We start from the raw sequence: 19,536 nt of genomic DNA, 5'->3' as shown, positions 1-19,536 counted from the left end.
TTTTGCAGGTCTCCTCTCAGAATCACAATTGAAATAATGAGCTCCACCTGTGAACCATTTAAAATGTGTTACTGAGTAATTAATACACCTGTGCACCTGCTGGGTTAACTGCAAAACATGCACTGTGTGGGGTCCTGAGGACCGAGTTTGAGAACCTGTGATCTACACTATACTGAAGAAAAAATGCCCCTATATTCTCTAATGTTGAGGTAAATGCTACTGGAACATATTAATGTAACAGACTTGGGGGAATTCAATAAGCCAAAGTAAAATTTACAGCAAAAAAAATGGTTTCCCGATATTTTTACCCAATTGTTTTAGTGGGCAACTCAAACAATGCCTGTTTTTTGTGTGTACGTGTTTTGTTTTTTTTAGGTAAAATTACCTGTTTTCATTCGAAAACACAGGGATCAGGGAACTTATACCGGATCCAGGTGTTTTTGCGATCATGAAAAAAATGGCACTTATCGTGGATTTTGTTTCTCCTGCATTCGGGCAGGTGAAACGAAAACGCTGATAATGCCGGTTATTGGCATCAATTGAATGACCCCCCCCCCAGAGATTAATTAGCTGTGGTTATTTACTGTGGCTAATTGAATTCCCACCCATAATATTTTAATCTTTGGCCTCTAGTGACTAAAGTCTTACTGCCACAAATTAGGACCTAGATCACTATTAAATAATAGTTGCACATACAGACTTGTTTAGTAGGCCCACTCCTCTTCTTTCAGCAGCTGCCACTTTTTTCTAATAAAAGTTTAGCATAGAAGAAAAATAAACTAACCGTACTTGACTTTTATTTATAACGGTTCACATGATGTTAGGGTGCAGACAGGTCTCTACAAGAACAAATAAATTAGCAATAATACTGTGTACAGAAAAAGTTGCCACATATGAAAGCTTCTGCCCTGCACCTACAAATTGGGTCTCTAGTGGTGAGGGCTTAGACAGAAGAAAGGCTTATCACTACACAGCAGTAGTGCGAATGCAGTAAAAGCTCTGGACACCAAGAGCCCTGATGGAAGATGAATGAGTCCACTCAGGAGAATAAAGTGCTGCGAGGGTCTCTACTACTCCCTCTGAGTCCAGTTCATCACTGCCAGTGTACAGAACAAGAAAACAACCTGAATCTGAAAGCAATGTCACAGTCTGAATTGGGCAATGGAAACCAGGGTCATAGTTTTCCCCAATGTTCGGGTTCTGGGAACTGGTCTATTTCTCCCACCTCTGTGCTGAATTCTTCTCCAAGTGCAAAGGACAATTTATACCTGAGCCGCACTTTCTCCTGCAGGACAAAAGAAGAAGAAAATGGAAATCTAAACCGGTTTATGCAGAGTCGCATTTGCCACAATTTTTCAACATCAATTTGCTTCCTTTGCCCTGACCCCATATTGTGACAGTGCACCTGTCACAAGCAGCCCAGTCACATGAGTGGACAATTCCCTTAATGCCAAACAACTTCTAAAATACTCTACAGGTCTAAGCACCATCAGAATCATTATGGTCTTCCAATAATTCATCTAGTAAAATGCATTTGCTCGGTTCCTTACACTGCAGTACCTAACCTGGCTCTAGGCTTTCAATTGGAACATCCTCTTCAATTTGATATAAAGCTGTAAGGCTGTGTACACACTAGACGATGTGTACCCAGCCCAACATCTCTGCCTCCGGGACCCGGCCTGCGGCAAGCGCATATAAACCTAAAGCTGTCCAGTATTTCTGGGCTACATGCAAGAGCAGCCAGTATTTACCAACATGCAAAAACAATAAATGTATTTGCACCCTCTGCCGTGCAACATGGTTTGTTCCAGATACAAAGTTACTCGCTTTTTTTTTAAATTATTTGCTTCCATCTCGGAGTCAGTGCCTGAGCGTTCATATAGCCCATTACTGCCAATTTAAGGTAATCTAGGTTGAAAAGGGAATTAAAATTCTGATGGAGAGTCTTAAAAATTGCATCCTTGTAAAGATGATGAATAAGAGTACAGGTTGAGTATCCCATATCCAAATATTCCAAAATATGGATTTTTTTGAGTGAGATTGAGCTAGTGAAACCTTTGTTTTCTGATGGCTCAATGTACACAAACTTTGTTTAATACACAGTTATTAAAAATATTGTATTAAATGACCTTCAGGCTGTCTGTATCATGTGTATGTGAAACATAAATGAATTGTGTGAATGTACACACACTTTGTTTAATGCACAAAGTTATTAAAAATATTGGCAAAAATGACCTTCAGGCTATGTATATAAGGTGTATATGAACATAAACGTATTCTATGCTTAGACTTAGTTCCCATCACATGATATCTCATTATGGTATGCAATTATTCCAAAATACGGAAAAATCCGATATCCAAAATACTTCTGGTCCCAAGCATTTTGGATAAGGGATACTCAACCTGTATTACCATTAAATCTGGTTCTCTGAATCCATTTCAGGCACACTGCAATCTTTGGCATCCAGAAAGTGCTGTTACAGGAGCACTCATTGTATTACTCAAATTTGTTTGCAGTCCTCCTTCTCACCGCTACAACCCTCATCCAATCAAAGCTCAGTTTTCATGCTAATAAAGCACGTAAGATATACAAACAGTGCTTAAAGGGGTTGTCAACTTGGTCAGTCCAGTGCCACAATAAGTACTGTTACACCCTAACACAGGGATCCGAGAGAAAAGATACACTAGTCGATACCTCCATGGGACGTCATGGCATTCCACTATTAATGCCTTTGTATAACTGGTTCTTGTGCAAGACCAAGCTACCTTGTGGTTCAAATAAAAGGTTGTCAGGACGACATTCCCACCTTTCCACAACCTCTGATGACCACTGCTTGGAGGGTCCAAAGTGTTGTCCAACAGAATATGAAGGGGTCTGCACATTAGGAGGGACTAAACTCATAGGAGGGCGTTTCACACAACTCTGCTTTTTAGAAAGTTTATAGGTAACGTATACAATAAGTCATTACATTACATAAGGTTCACTCAAATGGGCGCAAACTGATGCTATAGGAATTTTCACAGTCTGTGAATGGAGGCCTCCTATCTAAAGGGCTTGGTCAATGTAGCAGTGTAGCCTAGAGCAACTGCAGTGGAGTATCCTGAATGATTCAGAAATGAAAGTCAGATTTAGGAGAATGCGCATGCAATTTCTCTGCGTCTTTCTCCATTAGGGAGCTGCAGAATAACGAGCTGCTTGCTTTAAGAACACAAGTAGTGGGCCGTCACCCCCTGTGTGTATCTTTACAGAGTCATGAGGCTAGGTGGATGATCTCATTTTTAATGTAACAGTGAGAGCACTGTGGGTCAGTGGGTGGCAACGGATTCTGTGCGATTTTACAGAAGCACCAGGGCTAGGGAAAGGAGCTTGGGTTTATTTACGAAGCAATGGGGTGTAAAACCTGGAGCTTCTGAATGTGCTTATGCCTGATATTTAAAAAGGACAATGCTTCTACACAGCTAGGTTTTGCTAGTAAAACCACTGCCGTTTTCAAAATCAGGCATAAACTCAATCAGAAGTGCCGGGTTTTACAAACCACTGCTTCATAAATAAAGCCCCCAGTCTCCGATTAGATGGCAGGCAGGTTCAGCATTTCACAGGCAGCAATCAGCAAGAAAAACGTAGAGCAGGGATCTGTATTGTAGGTAGAAAGCCACAGATGGGTAGCATAGTTATGTGATCCTTAAATACTATAAAAAGCACCATGTTCTAATACAGAAGATACAATGATTATAGTACAAATGCTGGCGGAGACTGTACGGTGATGCAAAGCAAGAACAGTCCAAAGTGAGAGAGGATGTGATGGCTGTGGAGATGTAGGGAATAAGTCCTCTACCGTGACTGTGTATCACTAGACCAGCACTACAAGAGACAGCAACCTCAGGGTTAGAGATCTGATGACTGGTTTCCATGTGGTGAGAAGGGGTGGGGTATGGTATGCCGGCGGCTGGGCTCCCGGCGACCAGCATACCGGTGCCGGGAGCCCAACCGCCGGCATACCAACAGCGTGGAGAGCGCAAATGAGCCCCTTGCAGGCTCGCTGCGCTCGCCACGCTGCGGGCATGGTGGCGCGCTATTTTATTCTCCCTCCAGGCGCCGGGAGCCCAACCGCCGGCATACCAACAGCGTGGCGAGCGCAAATGAGCCCCTTGCAGGCACACAGCGCTCGCCACGCTGCGGGCACGATGGCGCGCTATTTTATTCTCCCTCCAGGGGGGGTCGTGGACCCCCACGAGGGAGAATACCTGTCGGTATGCCGGGTGTCGGGATTCCGGCGCCGGTATACTGTGCACCGGGATCCTGACATTCGGCATACTGAAGACCACCCGTGAGAAGATGCGTTTGCTGAGTATGTACTTGGCAAAGACCAGTAGGCTGAAATGCGTTGACAGCAGGGGAGCTGTGCTTGTAGCTGTATCCAGAATCTCAATTTCTACTTGTGATTTGGATCCTATTAGGCAGGTCTGGTCCTTTTAGTAAGTGTAAGACCATCCGGGAGTAGACATGATGACGGTTTTACCTTCACATTTGGTATTAATTGGTTGTACAGTCTTCATACACATCCCCGTATTACTGCATGAACACTAGGAAATAGTTTTCTTCAATCTGACATACTACACTATATTGCTGTTTTTGGTTATCCTTTTACACATTTATTTCTAAATGATCTACAAAAAGGAAAAAAGGTTTGACTGGATAACCTTCATATTATCAAAAGTTACTCATACAAATTTGGATGGCTTTCTATTCATATGTATATTTGTGTGACCCTAGGATTAGCTTTTCCCATTTATCCATATTAGCTGAATGCATCCTGCAACAGTAAGGTTCACAAGGGATCAGCTAATCACACCGAAGATCGGCAGCCACCCAGAGGAAGTGATTCATAGAGCCCAACTCCTTCAGAGTGGCTGGTCCATACGAAGACTGTGGAATCGAGAGAAGCTCTGAAAAGCTGCCTATGCTTGCCCACCATAAAGGAGGCAGTGTCCACCAATCGGTACAAAAGGGCCTCCACTATTTGAGTGAGAAGCAGGTCTGCAGATGATTTTATAAAGAGCTTGGAATGTAAGCATTCAGTGCAGTCACCTGCCGTAAAAAAGCCAGAGCAGAACCACCATGGCAGGAGATTTCTGCTACAAACAAGCAGAGCACCACTCCAGTGCGTCCACAATCATCTGCAACAAAGGCATATGCCCCTGATAGGCATCTTTTATATCCATGGTGGTGACAGATTTGTCTCGCTCTATGGCACTGATGACTAAATGTAGACTCCTTATCTTGAAACCGGCAGTCTGGTCCAAATGTAATGTCCTGTCTTTGTACGAGAAATAGGTTGGAGCAATGACCCACACCCATCCTTTTCTTTTGGGAAATCACTCCAGATGACAGAAACTGAATGGAGCCTAGAAGGCAGGGTCATCCACAAGAATTATAGACCCCCACATCCTTGGGAAATAAGCTAAAGAAAAATGCTATGTATCACAACAGAATTGTAGTTTGATAGTCATTGATAATGTGGTAATTAAATGATTAATAATTAGGTTAACTTTCAGTCCCCCCCAACTTGTAAGAATCCCTCCTTGTGATATGCTACACCAAACTCCAACCCTCTGTCCACCCCTAAGTGTTCTATAGATAAGGTGAGTTATTTAATCCCCGCTCCCTTACACACTGAAACAGCATTGCGGCCTCGCGGCATCAGTAGAAAATGTACACAGCCTGAGAGCTGCAGGGAGCCAGACGCATGATGGTGTAACTAATAAATAGTTCAGCTTCAGTAGCACAACAGGGTAGACAGCTTGGAAGTGCCGCTGAAGGTCCGGTGCCCTAGACTTCAGCCTGATTGATTAGTTGGTCTTGGATCAGAGTGGCCTCTCAAGAGAGAAGGGGTTTGGGTCACCGGACCCAGTGCTTTCCCCATTAATTTGGTTCTACACCCAGTGTTCACTGGACCCCAGGCTGTATGTAGGCTAGGATGCATAATGGTTGATATGGCTCTAAGACGGATATAGCGAATGCCCATAAGGGGAACTGTACAACAGGTGCAGGGAGAAAAATATAGGGAGCTTTATATAATAAGCTTTATATATAAGCTTACTGTAGATTTTAATTTAAAAGGAGGCTTTTGGTACTTACCGATAAATCCCTTTTTCGGGAGCCATAAGGGACACTGGTACTAAGTCAAGACGCTGGGGTATTAATGGTGGCTAACAGGAAGCTGGCACTTTAAATAATCTAAAAGTGAAACAGGCTCCTTCACCTGTATACCCCATCATCCCTCAGTTAAGAATGAGCCGAGAGGAAACGGGAACAAGATAACAGAACTAAATGAGGGAAAAGAGCATATAGCAATTAAACACAACTAAACTACAGTGAAGGCAAGAGAACAGCACTGGGCGGGCTGCCAGTGTCCCCTTTGGCTTCCGAAAAAGGGATTTGTCGGTAAGTACCAAAATCATCCTTTTTCTATCAGCCACTAGGGGACACTGGCGACGCTGGGGAGATCCCAAAGTTTACTCCCTGGGTGGGAGAGCACTTAGGAACTTGCAAAACCAGGCGGCCAAACAGTGAAGATGTAGCCGCAAAAGTGTCAAACTTGTAGAACTTATCAAACGTATGAATACTAGACCAAATGGCTGCCCTGCAGCGTTGAGACATGGTAGCCCCCCGACCAGCGGCCCACAACGCCCCCACAGAATGTGTAGATTTGTTAAGATAGGCCTGACGAGTTGTCAACCGAATCCAGCCGCCCAAGGTCTGCTTAGTAGCAGACCACCGGCGACGAGGGACATCATAAAGCACGAATAAAGCATCAGAATTCCGTAAAGCCGCTGTCCGAACCACATAGATCTTCAAAGCCCGCATTACATCTAGAGTAGAAGGTGTTCCAGAATCGTCCTGCAAGGACGGAACTACAATAGGTTGATTGATATGAAAAAAGCGGACACAACCTTTGGAAGGAATGAGGCATGAGACCGCAACTCTGCCCTATCAGGATGGAAATTTAAGTAAGTAGGCTTACAATACAAAACCATTCAATTCATATACCCCCCTGGGCTGAAGCTATGACTAGCAGAAAAACAGCTTTCCAAGCAAGATATTTAAGGTCTGCGTCTTCCAAAGGCTCAAATTGGTTGGACTGGAGGAAGTCGAGTACCAGATTTAAATCCCAAGGAACTGTGGGTGGTACAAACGGAGGCTGTACACGCAGAACCCTTTGTAAGAACGTTTTTACATGGCAGGATCGCTAGAAGTTCTTGGAAGAAAATAGATAATGCAGGTACCTGAACTTTCAGGGACCCCAGGCGAAGTCCAGAGTCTAAACCAGCCTGAAGAAACGGCAAAAGACATGATAAAAGATAGGAGTCTGATGATAAACCCTTCCGCTCACACTAAGAGGCATAAGACCACCAAATGCGATGATAATGAGATGCTGTAACTGGTTTACGCGCTCTCATCATCGTAGGAATCATGGCCTCTGGAATCCTTTTACGTTTTAAGATGTCTGCCTCAATAGCCATTCCGTTAAACGTAGTCGTGGGGAGTCTGTAGCAGATCCGGACGCAGAGGAAGAGGCCACGACTCATCCACCAGACGACAGTGCAGGTCCGAAAACCAAACCCTCCGAGCCCAATCTGGTGCTACCAGAATTACCTTGATTCATTCCCGTTTGATTCTCTGGAGTATCTGAGACAACGGAGGAAAAACGTACACTACAGAAGGTCGTACGGCCAATACAAGGCCAGAGCGCCCACCACTTCTGCTTTAGGATCTCATGTCCTGGACATATAACGAGTAAGCCGAAGATTGAGTCGGGATGCCATGAGATCCATCATCAACCCGAACGTTCTGTCAGAACTTCGAACATTTCTGGGTGAATAGACCATTCTCCTGGATGGATCTCCTGATGACTCAGATAGTCAGCTTCCCAATTGTCCACCCCCGGAATGAATACTGCAGAGAGAATCACTGCGTGGCATTCTGCCCACTGAAGAATGTGCGTCATTTCCCGCATCGCAATGCGACTGCGAGTTCCACCTTGTTTGTTGATGTACGCTACAGCCATTGCATTGTCTGACTGAACCTTATACCGCCTTGTAGTGAAGAATGTGGGCGGCCTGCAGTAAAGCACTGTAGATCGCCCTTAGTTCCAACACATTTATCGGCAATAGAGATTCTTGCGGAGACCAGCGGCTGTGAAAGTGAGAATTCAACACCACCGCGCCCCAATCTGCCCGCCATGAGGTTGTGTAGTTGGAGCCACCAAAGTAGTGACACCCTGTGTTGGAAGTTAAACGAACCAACTGCTGAAGGTGGAGATGTGACCCGGACCAACTGACTGATCCAGTCGTGGATTGAGTACTGCCTGACCCGTCGTCGTATACTCACGTTGTATACTCAGAGCTTCGTCCTGTGGTAAAAAGACTCTGTACGTTGGTGACCAGAATCATCCCGAGAACTGGATATGTTGCGACGGCAGAAGATTGGTTTTCTGAAAATTGATTATCCAACCGTGCTCCACCAACACATTGTATGTCAAGAGAGCATGTTCCTGTAGAAGATGATCGGATGGCGCTTTGAGGAGAAGGTCGTCTAGTTACGGGATAATTTTAACTCCCAGTATTCTGAGGTGAGCAATCATCACCGACATGACCTTGGTAAACACTCTGGGCGCTGCGGATAGTCCGAATGGCAAAGCTCTGAACTGAGAGTAAACGTTCCTATCGTACCTGAGGAAAGCTTGGTGAGGTTCCCATATCTGAGAATGAAGATATGCATCTTTGATATCTAGAGATATCATAAATTCCCTGGGTTCCAATCTCGCAATTATCGAGTTGACAGACTCCATCTTGAATCGATAATCTAGAAACTGATTCAGTGATTTCAGATTCAAAATTGGCCTTCCTGTACCATCCAGTTTTAGTACTACAAAAAGATTGGACTAGTAACCCTTTTTGCGGTGAAGGTGTGCCACCGGCATGAATACTGCAGATTCCACTAAGGTCTGTATTGCACCCTGAAGGGCCAACCATTTGTCCATAAGGGTTGGAAGATTCGTAAAATATTTTTCGGCGGTAAAACTTCAAAATCTAGCCTGTACCCTTGGGAAATGATATTGCGAATCCATGCATTCTGAGATTTTTTTAATTTATTTTTTACCAGGCATCTTGAAAATTTCGAAACTGCACGCTCGCCATATTTGGGCCCCATTGGGAAGGAAGACCGTCATGCCACGGTCTTTTCTGCAGGTTTTGGGTCCTGACGACGAGCAACGGCTGATTGCTTGCCTCGACATCTACCTCTGAAAGGTGTCGATGAAAGGAGCAAAAGGATGTTACAGTATGAGAGCATTTACGCAGTGGGGCCAGAGTCGTCAGGAAAAATAAGATTTTACACTTACCGGTAAATCTATTTCTCGTAGTCCGTAGAGGATGCTGGGACTCCGTGAGGACCATGGGGAATAGACGGGCTCCGCAGGAGGCATGGGCACTTTAAGAAAGACTTTGGACTCTGGGTGTGCACTGGCTCCTCCCTCTATGCCCCTCCTCCAGACCCCAGTTAGAGAAACTGTGCCCAGAGGAGAGGGACAGTACGAGGAAAGGATTTTTGGGAATCCCAGGACAAGATTCATACCAGCCACACCAATCACACCGTATAACTTGTGATACCTACCCAGTTAACAGTATGAACAAACAACATAATCTCGGTCTAAACCGATGAAACTATAACATAACCCTTATGTAAGCAATAACTATATACAAGTCTTGCAGAAGAAGTCCGCACTTGGGACGGGCGCCCAGCATCCTCTACGGACTACGAATAATAGATTTACCGGTAAGTGTAAAATCTTATTTTCTCTAACGTCCTAGAGAATGCTGGGATTCCGTAAGGACCATGGGGATTATACCAAAGCTCCCAAACGGGCGGGAGAGTGCGGATGACTCTGCAGCACCGATTGAGCAAACAGGAGGTCCTCCTCAGCCAGGGTATCCAATTTATAGAACTTTGCAAAGGTGTTTGACCCCGACCAAGTAGCTGCTCGGCACAACTGTAATGCCGAGACCCCTCGGGCAGCCGCCCAAGACGAGCCCACCTTCCTAGTGGAATGGGCCTTAACCGATTTAGGCAATGGCAATCCTGCCGTAGAATGCGCCTGCTGAATCGTGTAACAGATCCAGCGAGCAATAGTCTGCTTTGAAGCAGGCGCGCCAACTTTGTTTATGAAAAGAAGAGACCACTTTAGGCAGAAATTGAGGACGAGTCCTCAATTCTGCCCTATCCACGTGGAAAATCAGATAGGGGCTTTTATGTGACAAAGCCGCTAATTCTGAAACACGCCTCGCAGAAGCCAAGGCCAACAACATGACCACTTTTGTGAGTGGTTCAAACCAAGGTGACTTGAGGAAACTTAATACCACATTAAGATCCCACGGCGCCACCGGAGGTACAAAAGGAGGCTGAACATGCAGCACCCCCTTCACGAATGTCTGTACTTCAGGAAGAGAAGCCAATTCCTTTTGAAAGAAAATGGATAAGGCCGAAATTTGGACCTTTATGGACCCTAATTTTAGGCCCAAAGTCACTCCTGTTTGCAGGAAGTGAAGCAGACGACACAAATGGAACTCCTCTGTAGGAGCAGTCCTGGCCTCACACCAAGAAACATATTTTCGCCATATATGGTGATAATGTTTCGATGTCACGTCCTTCCTAGCCTTGATCAGGGTAGGAATGACCTCCTCCAGAATACCTTTTTTCGCTAGGATCCGGCGTTCAACCGCCATGCCGTCAAACGCAGCCGCGGTAAGTCTTGGAACAGACAGGGCCCCTGCTGCAGCAGGTCCTGTCTTAGAGGAAGAGGCCTCAGATCTTCTGTGAGCAACTCTTGCAGATCCGGATACCAAGTCCTTCGTCGCCAATCTGGAACAATGAGGATTGTTCTTACTCTTCTTAGTCTTATTATTCTCAACACCTTGGGTATGAGAGGTAGAGGAGGGAACATAGACCGATCTGAACACCCAAGGTGTCACTAGAGCGTCCACCGCTACCGCCTGAGGGTCTCTTGACCTGGCGCAATACCGCTTTAGCTTTTTCTTGAGACGGGACGCCATCATGTCTATCTGAGTCAGTCCCCACCGACCCACGATCTGTGCGAAGACTTCTTGATGAAGTCCCCACTCCCCCGGATGCAGGTCGTGCCTGCTGAGGAAGTCCGCTTCCCAGTTGTCCACCCCCGTGATGAATACAGCTGATAGGGAGCTTACATGGCCTTCCGCCCAGCGAAGAATCCTGGTCGCTTCTGCCATGGCCGCTCTGCTCCTTGTGCCCCCTTGGCGGTTTACATGAGCCACTGCTGTGACATTGTCTGACTGAATCAGAACCGGTTTGTCCCAAAGCAATGCCTCCGCCTGGCGTAGGGCGTTGTATATGGCCCTCAACTCCAGGACGTTGATATGTAGACAAGTCTCTAGATTTGACCAGAGACCTTGGAAATTTCTTCCCAGTGTGACTGCTCCCCAACCTCGGAGGCTTGCGTCCGTGGTCACCAGGATCCAGTCCTGAATTCCGAACCTGCGGCCTTCTAGGAGGTGAGCACTGTGCAGCCACCACAGGAGAGATACCCTGGCTCTGGGAGACAGGGTGATCCTCTGATGCATTTGTAAATGGGACCCGGATCATTTGTCCAGTAGATCCCATTGAAAGGTCCTCGCATGGAACCTTCCGAAGGGGATGGCCTCGTACGCTGCCACCATCTTCCCCAGGACACGCGTGCAGTGATGCACTGAAACCTTTTTTTAGCTTTAATAGGTTCCTGACCAGGGCTATAAGCTCCTGAGCCTTTTCCATCGGAAGAAAAACCTTTTTCTGGTCTGTGTCTAGAATCAGACCCAGAAAGGTCAGGCGCGTTGTAGGGACTAGCTGGGACTTCGGTATATTAAGAATCCAGCCGTGCCCCTGCAACATCCTCACCGACAGCGACACGCTGTCCAGCAACTTCTCCCGAGATCTCGCCTTTATGAGGAGATCGTCCAAGTATAGGATAATTGTGACACCCTGCTTGCGCAGGAGCACCATCATTTCCGCCATTACCTTGGTGAAAATTCTCGGGGCTGTGGAAAGCCCAAACGGCAACGTCTGAAATTGGTAATGACAGTCCTATACTGCAAATCTCAGGAACGCCTGGTGAGGAGGGAAAATCGGAACATGAAGGTATGCATCCTTTATGTCCAGGGACACCATCCAATCCCCCCCCTCCAGGCTGGCAATGACCGCTCTGAGCGATTCCATCTTGAACTTGAACTTTTTCAAGTACAAGTTCAGGGATTTTAGATTCAAAATGGGCCTGACCGAACCGTCCGGTTTCGGGACCACAAACAGGGTTGAGTAATACCCCTTTCCTTGCTGGAGAAGAGGAACTTTGACTATCACCTGTTGAAGATACAATTTTTGAATTGCAGTCAACACTAACTCCCTCTCTGACGGGGAAGCTGGCAGAGCCGATTTGAAAAACCGGCGAGGAGGCACGTCTTCGAATTCCAGCCTGTATCCCTGAGAAACAATCTCTATAGCCCAGGGATCCACCTGTGAGTGAACCCAGACCTGGCTGAAAAATCGAAGACGTGCCCCCACTTGAGCTGACTCCCCCCGGGAAGCCCCAGCGTCATGCGGTGGACTTTGCAGACGTAGGGGAGGACTTCTGCTCCTGGGAACTAGCTGCATGCAGCTTTTTTCCCTTGCCTTTTCCTCTGGCAAGGAAGGACGATCCCCGTACCTTCTTGCTTTTATTGGAACGAAAGGACTGCATTTGATTATGAGGTGCCTTTTTAGTATGCTGCTGGGGGACATAAGGTAAGAAATTCGATTTACTGGCCGTAGCAGTAGAGACAAGGTCCGAGAGGCCTTCTCCAAACAACTCCTCCCCCTTGTAAGGCAACGACTCCATATGCTGCTTTGAGTCGGCATCCCCCGTCCACTGTCGGGTCCACAGGAGTCGCCTAGCAGAAATAGACATAGCATTTATTCTGGAGCTTAGTAAACAAATGTCTCTTTGAGCATCCCTCATATATAAAGCAGCATCTTTGATATGCTCTAGGGTCATTAGAGTGGTATCCTTATCTAGGGTGTCAATTTCCGTAGATAAGGAATCTGTCCATGCTGCGACAGCACTACACACCCAGGCCGATGCCATAGCCGGTCTAACGATAGTACCGGAATGTGTGTAAATGTGCTTCATGGTAACCTCCTGCTTACGATCAGCAGGATCCTTGAGGGAAGCTGTATCCTGAGAAGGCAGTGCCACCTTCTTGGATAAGCGTGTCAGCACCTTGTCTACCTTAGGCGAAGATTCCCATCGTATCCTGTCCTTTTGTGGAAAGGGATGCGCCATAAGAATCCTTTTGGGAACTTTGTAGTCTCCTATCTGGAGATTCCCAAGCCTTTTCGCACAAGTCGCTTAGTTCAAATGAGGACGGAAAAGTGACCTCAGGCTTTTTCCCTTTATACATGTGTACCCTCGTGTCAGGGACAGGGGGTTCCTCAGTGATATGCAAAACCTCTTTAATGGCAATAATCATGTAACGATTACCTTTTGCCAGCTTTGACTGTAATTTTGCATCCTCATAGTCGACACTAGAGTCAGTATCTGTGTCGGTATCTGTGTCAGTGATCTGGGATATGGTGCGTTTTTGACACCCCGAAGGTCCTGGTGCCACAGGGACAGGCATGGTCTGACTACCTGACTGATCCCTAGCTTCAGCCTTGTCCAATCGTTTATGCAGTAAATTTACATTTGCATTCAAGACATTCCACATATCCACCCAGTCCGGTGTCGGCGTTGCCGACGGCGACCTGACAATCATGCACTCCCCCTCCTCCTTAGGTGAGCCTTCCTCGTCAAACATGTCGACATACACGTACCGACACACTTCACACACACAGGGAATCTCTTTTCTGAAGACAGGTTCCCCCTGAGGCCCCTTGGAGAGACAGAGAGAGAGTATGCCATCACACACCCCAGCGCTATATAACCCTGGAGAAAAACAGATTGTTTACCCAGTAGCGCTGCTTAATGTATAAACGCCAATAATGTGCCCCCCCTCTACTTTAAAACCCCCTTTCACCGTGTGTCAAGCAGGGGAGAGTCCGGGGAGCTTCCTCTCAGCGGTGCTGTGGAGAGAAAATGGCGCTGGTGAGTGCTGAGGGAGAAGCCCCGCCCCCTCGGCGGCGGGCTTCTGTCCCGCTCAAACTTACTAAAAAATGGCGGGGGCTCTTTTATATACATGTACAGTGCCCACCTGTACATGTATATAGACTTTTGCCATAGGAGAGGTGTTTTATTGCTGCCCAGGGCGCCCCCCCTGCGCCTTGCACCCTTACAGTGACCGGAGTGTGTGAGGTGTATGGGAGCAATGACGCACAGCTGCGGTGCTGTGCGTTACCTCAGTGAAGCACCGAAGGCTTCTGCCGCCTTAGACGTCTTCTGTCTTCGTTTCTTCTGGCTCTGTGAGGAGAACGGCGGCGCGGCTCTGGGGTGAACGCCCAGGACGAACCTGTGTTCACTCCCTCTGGAGCTAATGGTGTCCAGTAGCCGAGGAAGCAGAGCCCATCATTTAAGTAGGTCTGCTCCTCTCTCCTCAGTCCCTCGATGCAGGGAGCCTGTTGCCAGCAGTGCTCCCTGAAAAAGAGAAAAAATCCTAACAAAAATGCTTTCTAAGCAGGAAACTCAGGAGAGCTCCCTGCAGTGCACCCATTCTCCTCTGGGCACAGTCTAAAACTGGGGTCTGGAGGAGGGGCATAGAGGGAGGAGCCAGTGCACACCCAGAGTCCAAAGTCTTTCTTAAAGTGCCCATGCCTCCTGCGGAGCCCGTCTATTCCCCATGGTCCTTACGGAGTCCCAGCATCCTCTAGGACGTTAGAGAAATAAATGTACCACCCGTAGCCTGTGAGATTAAAGTATCTAGTTCTTTCCCAAAAAGAATCACCCAAAAACGGCAGAGCATCCGCCGCTCTCTAAGACTCCGTGTCCCCTCGTCACGATCTTAGTCAAAGGGCTCTTTCTGGCTGCAATAATGGATGCTAAGATTCTTGATTAACCTGACTGATATCTCTAGCAGCTTCTCCTACATTAATTTGTTCGGCTAGAATAATGACTTCTTCCACCGGAACTCCATCTTGTAAGTCCTTTATCAATTTAGCAGCCCAATGTTCCACTGCTTTGTTCACCCAAGAGCTCACCAAGGCTGGTCTAAGGGAAACACCTGCAGCCGAATAAATGGATTTCAATAAGATATCTAGTCTACGATCCGCAGGGTCTTTTAAAGAAGTTGCGCCAGGGACAGATAACACAGTCTTGTTTGATAACCTGGAGAAAGAAGAATCCACTTCAGGAGACTTTTCCCATTTATCTGTCATAAACGATGGAAAAGGATAATTACTCAGGAATCGTTTTGGCATCGAAAATCACTTATCCGGATTCCTCCAAGCCTCAGTCAGCTGATAGTCCAGTTTCTTTGAAAAGGGATAAGTGACTGATGATCTTTGTCTTCTGTCAAATAAGGCAGTGTCTGGCGAATCTGGCGGCAAAGCCTCAGAAATGTTTAAAACTTGCCCTATCGCCAAGATAAGAGGTTTAACTTCCTGAATAGATTCTTGAGAAACTTCGTCATCAGCGTCAGTAATTTTACCCATTTCACAGCCATCCCGCGAGAGGAGTTCCTCTCCTGATTCATCTGATTGAAGAGTCAGCAGAGCTGGACGTTTCTTAGCTTTAGAAACTGTCTGTGGCTGTCTATTGGACGTATCTAATGCTGGGTACACACTGGCAGATATATTGGCCAATCAGTTGGTTGTCCAATATATCTTTTGCTGATCTGCAGGTGTGTACAAGCAATATGTCTGTGAAAGACGTCTTTCAGATATATTGCATCTGCTGTGCAACACAGCAGATTACCAATATATCTGCAACTATATTAGTGCATCTTTCTGTGTGTATGAACAACCACCATCTGCATATATAGCTGCAGATCGATTGAACAGCAGATATATCTTTAAGATATATTGGTGCATCTTTCTGTGTGAATGAACAACCACCATCTGCAGATATAGCTGCAGATCGATTGAACAGCAGATTTATCTGCAAGTGTGTACCCAGCTTAAGTGTTTTGATAGAATCTCCACCGACTTTGCTAGCCCTGCCACCCAAGGTGGTTCCGAAGAAATAGGTATCTCATTATGAGGAATCTCCCTGTATGCCAAGTCTTCCGCAAGGCAGCCAATTCGGTATGTAACTGAGATGGTTCCTGTGAGAGCCACCGCCCAGGGGGTAAAATTAGCATCCTGTGATGGGCTGATTGATGTGACCTCCAAAGCACATGCTTCACACAGGGAGGAATCATCTGTGTCTTTATTATTACACTTCGCACACACAAACAGTTTTTGTGATGCTTTATTTGCTGGTCCCCTGCCTGCCATTGTAACGGACAGAGGACACACACACACACACACACACACACACACACACACACACACACACGCACACACGCACACACACACACACACACACACACACACACACACACACACACACACACACAATAATAATAATAATAATAATAATAATAATAATAATACCAGCACTCTCAATAGCAAACCAAGAGAAAAAGCTAGGAATATCAGAAGGATAGAGGGAGGTACATATATTCTACTCCCTTATACTAAACTCCCTCAGCCACCAGCCTGTAATATGTGTGCAGGGTCTGGGTCTCTGGTAGTCTTACTATTGTGCACCTGTCTCTGTGCAGAGAAGAAAACATTGTTGCCATTATCACTGCTTAGCTGGGGAGCTTGCTAGATGAATGACAGGCACAGAAACCTGCCAACCCCGCATCCCCCCTCCACTGGCACCCATCTCACTAGGTTTTCAGCCAGTTTGAGTGGATGGCTAAACGTTTAAAGCAGTCCAAGTGTAAGGCGCTTTGTGCCTTAAACAAACATTCACTTCTCAGTTATAGCGTTGTGCGCTGATAACCACTCTCCCTCTCTGCACTGAGCGCCACGCTGGACGCACTCAGTGCGGGATCTGTTTCGCGTTGCAGGCTGCTTCCTGAATCACTGACCGAGACCCCCGCTGTCACCTCCAGCACTGCTCTAGTCCAAGATCGCGCTGCATGCTGAGTGCGGCAGTGCGGTTGCCAAGGAGACCAGCTGCCGCGGTTAACCTGTCACGTCCCAGTGTAGCCTGCTAGCAAGTAAACTGCAAGGTGGAGGAGGGAGGGGGGTGGCCGCTGCATCCTACAGGGGTGATCACATTCACCCATCCAGAGCCTCAGGAGGACGCAGCTTCTTTTGGAAAGAACAGTGCTGCTCTCTTAAGCGCTGTTCTCCAGTGCAGCGTGGTGATGCTGCTGATGAACCCGGGCACCACTTCTCTTATTAAGTGGCAAAGGGTCTGCTGGCCGCTGCCCTCAGGAGGATGCAGCTTCTTTTGGAAAGAACAGTGCTTCTCGCTTAAGCGCTGTTCTCCAGTGCAGTGTGACGCTGCTGATGATGAACCCGGACACCACTTCTCTTATTAAGTGGCGAAGTGTCTCCTGAGGCATATGGAAACAAAGTCCCTTGAATAAAAAAAACAGTAAAACAAATAAAATAAAGTAATATATAAACTGAGCTGGAGCTCAGTCAGTTGTGACTGCCTCCCTCGGCACAAATTCAAAACTGAGGGATGATGGGAGATAGAGGGGGAGGAGCCGTTTCACTTTTAGATTATTTAAAGTGCCAGCTCCCTGTAAGCCACCATCAATGCCCCAGTGTCTTGACTTAGTGCCAGTGTCCCCTAGTGGCTGACAGAAAAAAACCACAACGTACAACAAATGTTACAAGACATGCCAACTTTCTTATCACAGGCCCATCGTTGCACGGTTTGAAAAAGGTACTTTCTAATTAGTCAAATGAAGCATAGACAGTAGTTCCGCCTCTTTAGTATATTCAGCAGTGACAAGTCTCAGTGAGGCAGATTACATGGTTTATTACTGAAGTAGCTCTAGCCTTACCATAGACATCAACAAGCTCTGATTACCGTGATCATTACTGTCACGGTCTGCAGGCCACACACGACGTAACCCCCAATACAGGTACTAGTGACCTGAGGCAGCATGGACGGTGTGATGGTTAGCATTACTGCCTCACAGCAATGAGGTCATGGGTTTCATTCCCAACATGGCCATACCTGTGTGGAGTTTGTATATTCTCCCTGTGCTGTCGTGGGATGCCTCCAGGTACTCCAGTTTCCTCCCGCAATCCAAATATATTCCGGTAGGTTAACTGACTCCCAACCAAAAAATTAACCCTAGCGTGAATGTGTATACATGTGGTAGGGAATATGATGTGAATTTCCAAATATTCTCTGTAAAGCGCTATGGAATATGTGTACGCTATAGAAATCACTGGTAATAATAATCTCCGTCTGTGACTGTGGGGTGTCACTGTGTTGGTAGGGCCTCAGTGCAGTATATGCTCTGTGCTTTAGATGACGGTCAGGAAGGTGGCACAGCTGTATTTGGGCTGAGAGAAACCCCAAACATGTGTACTCTCTGGGCAGCCCTGGTTTTCTCTTTATGAAGGGGTGTGGAGACTGTAAGTTTTCTTGGACATTACATATTTCTATAAAGAGACATTGATATCTGCTGTTCCCAGTCAGCTGTCAAAGTCAGAAAAATATCTCTATACACACTGCCATATTTGCACCTCATACACGTCCGCGCTGCGCATGCGTACGCTCTCCCGTGCGTGCGCATACTCAGTCGCGGGCACCCGCAGGCGCACGGTATGCGTATTTACGGTAGAGTTTATGTGATCGTAGCGTGCGACTCAATCGTTACATATTTTAACTATATAATGTATTTTGTAGATCATGGTCCCTTTGATAGATTCTGAAAGTTTAGTTAATATAGCATGTTCCTGGACAGAGGGATCCCTCTTTGTATTGTACGAAGGGTCTAACAGGAGTCATACAGTGGTGTTTAGTACCCATCGGAATAACATTTAAAGAGCAATATTCCGGTGTTGGTTTGGAGCGGATTAATCGCTCGTGCGAATAGTTATGGACATAAGAAGTTTATGTCCATTTACTATTATTTGCTCTTACTTAGCCATGCGGCGGGAAACCCAGTATCCCACCCACCTGAGCTGTTGGAAATAGTCACAGCCCACCTGTATGAATCAACCTATGACCTTTTGTTATAATGCGAAGCCGAATTCCTGTGTCCAATGAACAATGAGATTATAGGGACCATTGAATTGTATTGTGTGTGGGGCATAAATAGACAAGCCGATCACATCCAGCTCACTCTTCAACGGTTATCATTGCTGAAAATCGGGAGCTGGATGTCCAGAGGCGCATGCGATCGTTTCCCCTTGTGCGTAAGTGTTTCTCCGCAATCATATTGTTCTTACTGTTATTGTGAGCCATTTCTCTCTCTCTCTCTTCTCCTCTTGCTCTCTTATTTTCCCTTAAAACGTAATTGTATTGTATTGTGTTT

General features: G+C 46.5%; 1 protein-coding gene across 3 annotated transcripts in view; it reads right to left on the bottom strand.

Moving 5' to 3' along the window:
- Window positions 1–775: 775 nt before the first annotated feature.
- The window catches only part of GGA3 (golgi associated, gamma adaptin ear containing, ARF binding protein 3), a 213,012-nt gene continuing 194,251 nt past the window's right edge, over window positions 776–19,536 (bottom strand). For all 3 annotated transcript variants that reach the window (XM_063960640.1, XM_063960641.1, XM_063960642.1), the window contains one exon: window positions 776–1,285. In XM_063960640.1, the coding sequence (XP_063816710.1) occupies window positions 1,175–1,285 (111 nt within the window). In that variant the 3' untranslated portion in view covers window positions 776–1,174. The remainder of the gene's footprint in view (window positions 1,286–19,536) is intronic.

Source organism: Pseudophryne corroboree, chromosome 3 (assembly GCF_028390025.1).
Source record: "Pseudophryne corroboree isolate aPseCor3 chromosome 3, aPseCor3.hap2, whole genome shotgun sequence".
Lineage (NCBI taxonomy): Eukaryota > Metazoa > Chordata > Amphibia > Anura > Myobatrachidae > Pseudophryne > Pseudophryne corroboree.
The sequence above is the reverse complement of the archived record's forward strand: the minus strand, read 5'-3'. Positions and strand labels throughout refer to the sequence as shown.